General features: G+C 40.7%; 1 protein-coding gene across 1 annotated transcript; it reads right to left on the bottom strand.

Annotated features, from left to right (window-relative positions):
- Positions 1-171: 171 nt before the first annotated feature.
- LOC117462364 (uncharacterized) lies at positions 172-4,170 on the bottom strand. Its single transcript, XM_034104571.2, has 10 exons — positions 4,162-4,170; positions 2,814-2,889; positions 2,534-2,674; positions 2,223-2,395; positions 1,949-2,085; positions 1,700-1,793; positions 1,244-1,565; positions 999-1,164; positions 734-861; positions 172-609 (listed from the first exon to the last, which is right to left on the bottom strand). The coding sequence occupies exons 1-8, from the start codon at positions 4,168-4,170 to the stop codon at positions 1,160-1,162; spliced, it is 957 nt and encodes a 318-aa protein (XP_033960462.1). The 3' UTR covers positions 172-609; positions 734-861; positions 999-1,159.
- Positions 4,171-7,305: the final 3,135 nt, after the last annotated feature.

The following is a 7,305-nucleotide window of genomic DNA, read 5'->3' as shown; positions in this document are numbered from 1 at the left end:
CTGCCTGAGAACTTGAAGATTCATCAGTTTCTCGTTGAGTGTCCACATTGTCCATAGTACTAGTTGAACCAATGTCCCTGTGCAGACTAAAAAAGTGCTTTTTGAACCCTGAATAAGTACAAAAGGATAAAGAACATCCCGGCTGGCCACATTTCAAACGTAATGACTTTCCAGGATATAAACCATGGTGAAATTTCAAATGCTGACAAAGCAATGCAGAACTTTTGTGGTGTCCCTTACAGATAAAACAAATCAGCATATTTGCATCCAGTGATGTAAATAACTTCAGATATCAGTGTGCAGAAGCCTTGCTCTGAGTTCTTTGACTCTGGGACTTTCCTTGGCACTTCCAATATCAATGTTAAATACCGTGGTTTGTATGAAAGTGTAGAAGCTGGTGAGGGATTCATGGTAGTTGACACTGAAGATGAATTGAGCTTTGAAGAGTTCATCGAAGGCTGCCATGGATGTCTGCCCCTTGCAAGGGATGGCCTTGTGGTCAACGATGACGTAGAACCGTTGAATGTTGTTCTTCTGTTCACCAACACACAGCAGGAAGGGCTGCCCTGGTTCCAAACTCGAAAGGAAGGTCTCAACACTGGCTCCAATCTACAAAAACGTAGAGAGACAGAGAAGTTTTAATGGCATACTAAGCTACTTAAAACAAAATTGTCCCAACTCAAGGAGTGCCAGTGATATAACAACTGCATACAAAAACTAAAATAATGCCTACCTTGAGATATCTCACAACATGGCTGACAGCTTGATACGAGCTACTTTTAGCACTCTTCTTATGGCCTTTTGAGGTTGGGGGGAGTAGATGAACCAAGAGTAGAATGCTTGACAGGTCACTGTCCCATCCTAGGGGCAAAAAATATGCAAATATAACAGTCAGTCGTTTAAAGCTGAAAATAGTCTTAAATCAAGGTTATGCAACCGATAACATTGAAAGGTCTCAAGATTTTCAGTAAACAAAATCTGCAAGAGAAAATACTTGCCTGACTCATTTGAGTTTTGTTGTGCAGACAAGAGGTCATCAACATGAACATTAGAGTGTAGGTTCTTGCAGTCTGCCAAGATCCTAGGTTTGAAGAAAGTGGGCCATCTCGCCAACATTTTTCCAGAAATCTCTTCTCCAAACATCATTGTGAAATCTTGGTCAACCTACAGGAGAAACACCATGAGTCATGGCAACCCCTCAGACCATCCAAATAATAAACAAAATATGACATGTTGTTCTTACCAAGCCAGGGATGTCGAGGAAACACATCCAGGACTGTTGAAGAGGCTTGCTGGTCCCGAGTCATCCGACACTGAAATGTTGCCTTCATCTTCTCTTTGACAACTGATTCGTCAGCTGAATGCTTTATGAAGGATATTGCCTCTCTGCATTCCTCGCCAGTCAGTTGCTCACAAGTCAAGAGAAAATCCCTCTTGCTCTTTGGACCATCTTGATAGGTAGTGCTGGGGTAGCACCTCCGGGACTGAACCGCAGTGTTGCGCTGAACCGTCTTTATCCTCCATGCCAAGTAGCCAGATCCACCATCTGCATCATAGTAGTGTTCCTGTAACATCCAAAAATAAATCAAAACTGAGAACACAGAAGTGATAGCATTACAGGAAGGTTGTTCAAAAAGTTAAGAATGAACACACTTCCTTTTCACAAATTCGAATACAGGTCATTCATTCATAGACTTACGTATCCATTCTTTGAGTATGGATCTCTTAGACATGGAAATAGAGTGATGATGTCGAGAGCACACTTTTCTCGCACATGTGTTGGCGGGATCCTCCTTTAAAAAAATATATATATATTTTATCTTAAAAGTATAAATGCCTTACAGCTTTAGATTGTTTTAACATGTGAGCAGCTGTTTCCAAAATGTACATTACTTAGCACTATCTGTGAAAACATGATTAACACCAAAAGGGAATATTCAGTCCTTACCCATGAACTTCGATCATGTCAGCCACCAGTAGGTTTACCATCTGTCGTCGTGTACCATCCATCAATGTTTTAGTTGTCGCATACTCTTGCAAGCTTTTTTCTCCCCCTAGCTTAGACTGGAGAACATCGCTGACCATCTAGAAGATAAAGAAGAATCATATGGGAAGTCATTATCTTGGGCATTCCATACAAATCATAGGTTATCTGCCCAATATATCCATGTTTAATGATTAATAAAGAACTGAGTAAATTGCAAAAGTGTAGTCCCCTGTACCTCTTTGGCTGATTCCCGATCAGCGTGGACTCTTTTCACTCCACTGTCTCTCTCAAGAACTATTCTTGCATCTGATGAATCAGACACCGCAGAGGATGAAGCATTGGTCACGGAGAATGAGGTGTCTGAAAGGTCCGACTCCAGCAAAGTGTGCGATACATTTTGAAGCACAACTGCAAGATAGATAAAAGAATGACATACTCAATGAAAGAAGAAAAAAAACATACTTTCAGCCCTCCAAACGATGTTACAGGGTAATCTCAGCAAAAACTCAGTAGGGATGGGTCCCTGATTTTCCATCTGAATCTTACCTGAAGACTGTCCTGTGGACACTTTGACTGTAAGGTTCCCTGCTTGTAAAAGCTCTTCAAAGACATCTGCATCCACCTCTGTCCCTGATTCATCAGTCAAGTGCAGCTCACTCTGTAGTGGTAAACCTAACTTTTCTATGACTGAGAGAGAATATTGAAATGTACCACCTGACAATATTGGTACGTTTAACTAAAACAAGATTCATTTGTTAGACTCAAACAATCAGTGATATGTATTCAAGTTATCCATACCTTTCTGAAGAAATGTACTGTAGCTTACAATAGCCTTCTTCAGTCTCAGCCACTTTCACATATTTCTGGCTTTCGCCATATCTTACTTTCACCAACACGGTGTCCTATAAGAATACAAATGTATTAGCAAACATATTACAGAAATATCTAACAGACCTGTTGCTACAAAAATATAATTATGCATTTAAGTGTCGTTGAAATAATTTAGCAACATGCTAACGGTGGAGCTCAACACCAGTGGCTAACGATAGCAGTATTACTGACATGTGGAGCTGAACATGCTAACATGTGGAGCTAAAAACCCGTGGCTAACGATAGCAGCTAATATGACTGACAAGTTGAGCTATTAGCTGCTATCGTTAGCCTTGGGTGTTTAGCTTCACATGTTAGTAATATATATTAAAGTAGCATATATTAGCCTCACATCTAATTCATATTGCAGGAGCTACTATTGTTGGTCACAGGTGTTTACCTCCACGTGTTAGTTAGTAATATTAGCTACTATGGCGTTTAGCTCCACCTGTTAATATGAGTTGCTATCGTTAGCCGCAGGTGTTTAGCTTTACTTATAGCAGCTAAACTTACTAACACTTTAAGCTTACAACCCGCGGCTAACAATAGCAGCTAATATACTAACACATGGAGCTAAACGCCCCAATAACAGACTTTGTAATGATATTAAAAAGATGTTAGGTTAAACACCCCTGGCTAATGATAGCAGCACATATTACTAGCATGTGGAGCGAAGACAGCAGTCAATGTAAAATAATTAGTATTTATGTAGCTGAAGGTAAGCGCTGTTCAATTAAATAAATAAATACCTGTACTAGGCTACTGGTTCGAAACATTTACTTACACTTTGGTCAGTTTATCCTCCAAATAGAATGTGGTGGTATGCTCCTCCGATTTGATCTCCCTCCTCGACTGCGCGCGCACACATTCACAGTCACGGCCACACCCAACAGAGCAACAGCCAGTGATCCACAGAAAGAGAGATTGTAACACTGGCTATGTAATTAAATCAACACTCTAGAGTTGTTTGGAGAATTCAACAATTGACTCCCTGTTTCAACACCAACTCGTTTTGAATAATAACTATCTTGGAGTTGAATGACACTTAAAATGAGTTGAAACAACTCTATATTTAAATTTCCAACTCCAACACTGAACATATAACACTTTTGATTTTACTGTGTGGGTTAGAGGCTTCGGACAAGTCCTCAGGACAACATCTGAAAAGTTGTAGCCACTCAGGCAACATGCTCCTGAGCCAGGGCTTGCGAGCAACCTCCTGACGTGCCTCCTTCAACACAGCCTCTCTACCCCGTCTAGATGAGGCGCCCTTCCAAGTATAACAAATGTACTCCAGAGAGTACCCAAGACATTCCGCCTGTAAAGCAAAATAATCTGAGTCTGCTGAGTCCATTCTTGGTTGGTTCGTACTGTTACGGTTGAGTGAAGGAAGCAGAACCCAAATGCAGATAACTCAGATTAACCTTTATTTCAAGGATATTGAAATATAACTTGGACAAAACAGAACACTCACCGGTGAACTCAGTCACAAACAAAAGACGAACCAACACTGAACACAGGAAGAGACAAGACTAAATACAGGGAGGGGTAATCACAGGACGAGAAACAGTCGGGCAGGGGAAGAGAAACACAAGGGCCACAGGTGAACACAATCAGACACACCAGGGAAACTAACGACAGGGAGGAAAAACACAGGGAGAGGGACCAGACAATACACAAGGAGGAAAACAAGACAGGGAGAACCGAACAGCAAAATAAACCCAAACATACAAAACTACAAACGTGACATAACATGAGAATCGTGACAAGACCGATTAGAAAACTGGGTGGGACTTTCGAAAACAGTTCTAAATTGGTTTGAATCCTACTTAAAGGACAGAAAAAACTTTGTTTCTATAGGTAAATACAAATCTGAGTTGACAAATATGACATGTGGGGTTCCTCAAGGCTCCATCTTGGGGCCTCTTCTCTTTAACATCTACATACTACCACTGGATCAGATAATGAAAAACAACAAAATAAGTTACCATAGCTATGCGGATGACACATACATTTACATAACCATTTCACCAGGAGACTATTCTCCAGTTAAAACACTGAGTAAGTGCATTGAATAAATCAATTACTGGATGTGTCAGAACTATCTCCAATTAAACAAAGACAAAACTGAGGTAATGGTCTTTGGAGCCAAGGCAGAACGTATAAAAATTAGCGCTGAGCTTCAGCCTGCAATGTTCAAAACAACAGATAAAGCCAGAAATCTAGGTGTAGTCATGGACTCTGACCTGCGTTTCAACAGTCACATTAAAACAGTTACTACATCAGCCTACTATCACCTAATGAACATATCTAGGATTAAAGGTGGGGTAGGTAATTTTGGAGAAACCAGCTCGAGTGCACTAGAATTTGAAAGTACACAACCGGAACAAATCTGCCACTTCCTTACAGAGCCCCTCCTCCAACACACACGAACGCGCACATGACCAATGAGGGCACGAGATAAGTTTGTGCACAGATGGAAGGCTGACAGGCAGGTAGGCCATTCAGTTATTTTAGCCGGGCCAGCTAAAATGATTGGTCGTGCTTTTTACAGCGCCACGGCTTCCACAGATGACGTTTTTTAATGGATTTTTTTGTCAAAGCACTTAAGATATTCATTGCTATCGGGATGTTAAGAGCATTCCATGGAATATAACAACAAGTGTATCTCGAGCCGGTTTCTCAAACTTACCTACCCCACCGTTAAAAGACTAATGTCACAGCAGGATTTGGAAAAACTTGTCCATGCTTTTATCTTCAGTAGACTGGACTACTGTAATGGTGTCTTTACAGGTCTCACTAAAAAATCTATTAGAAAACTGCAGCTGATTCAGAACGCCGCTGCTCGAGTCCTCACTAACACTAAGAAAGTGGATCACATCACTCCTGTTCTGAAGTCTTTACACTGGCTTCCTGTGTGTCAAAGAATAGATTTCAAAATACTGCTGCTGGTTTATAAAGCACTGAATGGTTTAGGCCCAAAATACATTTCTGATCTTCTGCTAAATTATGAACCATCCAGATCTCTCAGGTCTTCAGGGACTGGTCAGCTTTCTGTCCCCAGAGTCAGAACTAAACATGGAGAAGCAGCGTTCAGTTATTATGCTCCAAATATCTGGAACAAACTCCCAGAAACCTGCAGGTCCGCTGCAACTCTTACTACTTTTAAATCCAGGCTGAATACTTATCTTTTTGTTGCTGCTTTTAATTGAAACTGAGCCGTTGTGTTCATCAGTAAAGTGGAACTTCTGTGTGAACTATTCATATCTTAAACTGCACTATAACTTTTTATTCATGTACTTTTTCTTTTAATGTTTCTTTTATTATCTTTTACTGTTTTTAATTGCCTTTGTCTGAATGTCTTTCATTTTTGTAAAGTACCTTAAATTGCCTTGTGTTGAAAGGTGCTATATAAATAAACTTGCCTTGCCTTGCCTAGTTAATCCCTTTTTTGGCAAGACAGTAGTGACGGCCATCTTGGTGACGTGTGTTGTTGTGCGAGACTAGAGATTTAGTTAATTGAGAGTTTCACACAAACAAATGTGTTACTTCACAGTTTTACGACACATTTTTATTTTTTTGACTTGCAAAATTATCTTTTAAAATGATAAACATCATATGTGTAATTCGTGGCACAATTCAAACGGGATTGAAAGATAATCTTTCTCTTGCCATTGACATAAATCCATAACTTGTCCGAAATAAGGTCCCCTGGAGGTCCATCGGAAGGGGAGGGACTTCACCTCTCTATAGCACTCAGTAGTAATGATTTTATGTGCTTTTTTAATGATAAAATTGTTACTCTTAGAAACAAAATTAATGATCTCTTGCCTTTGACCAGTATATTGTTATCAACAGCTCCCGGAAACGTAAGTTCTAATACACTAGGTCAGGCCTATTCAAATGGCGGCCCGCGGCCCAGAACCAACTCTCGAGTGGCCCAGCCTCCCGTGGCCAAATACCTACACTAGTAAAGACCATGAACGCAACACTCCGCGTTGCCAAGAAACCACCAAACAACAACAACGCAGCGCATTTTTTGAAAGTACATCTACATGTAGTGGTCCTATGATAGCAACTCTAAAATATGTCTCTCTCAACTCTGAAGCGTAAACTTGACGATGAAAACTGTCAGTTTAACCCTACCTGGACCGACAAAATACTTGTTTATTCAGCCTTCAAATCCAAACGCCAAGCCGATGTGTTTAATTTGCAATCAGTGCTTTGCGGTACTTAAAGATTACAATGTCCGGAGGCACCACAATGAGAAACACCTGACTTTCCGAACAAACTTCCCCGAAGGATCTCAGGAGAGGGCGGTAAAAGTGCAGAGTTTGATTTCATGTTACAACCGGAGCTCTACCACGATGGTGCGAACATTCACAGCCCAAGAAAGAGCTACAGCTGCTTCTGTCACGATCTGTCTGTGTTGTGTTTTGTCTTGTCTA

The sequence above is a fragment of the Pseudochaenichthys georgianus genome, chromosome 3 (genome assembly GCF_902827115.2).
Source record: "Pseudochaenichthys georgianus chromosome 3, fPseGeo1.2, whole genome shotgun sequence".
NCBI lineage: Eukaryota > Metazoa > Chordata > Actinopteri > Perciformes > Channichthyidae > Pseudochaenichthys > Pseudochaenichthys georgianus.
The sequence above is the reverse complement of the archived record's forward strand: the minus strand, read 5'-3'. Positions and strand labels throughout refer to the sequence as shown.

Coding starts and splice junctions, on each gene's coding strand:
- LOC117462364 (XM_034104571.2), bottom strand. Junction 2,675..2,813: donor TGAGACTGAAGAAGGCTATT/GTAAGCTACAGT, acceptor ATTCTCTCTCAG/TCATAGAAAAGTTAGGTTTA. Junction 2,086..2,222: donor ATCGGGAATCAGCCAAAGAG/GTACAGGGGACT, acceptor TTTATCTTCTAG/ATGGTCAGCGATGTTCTCCA.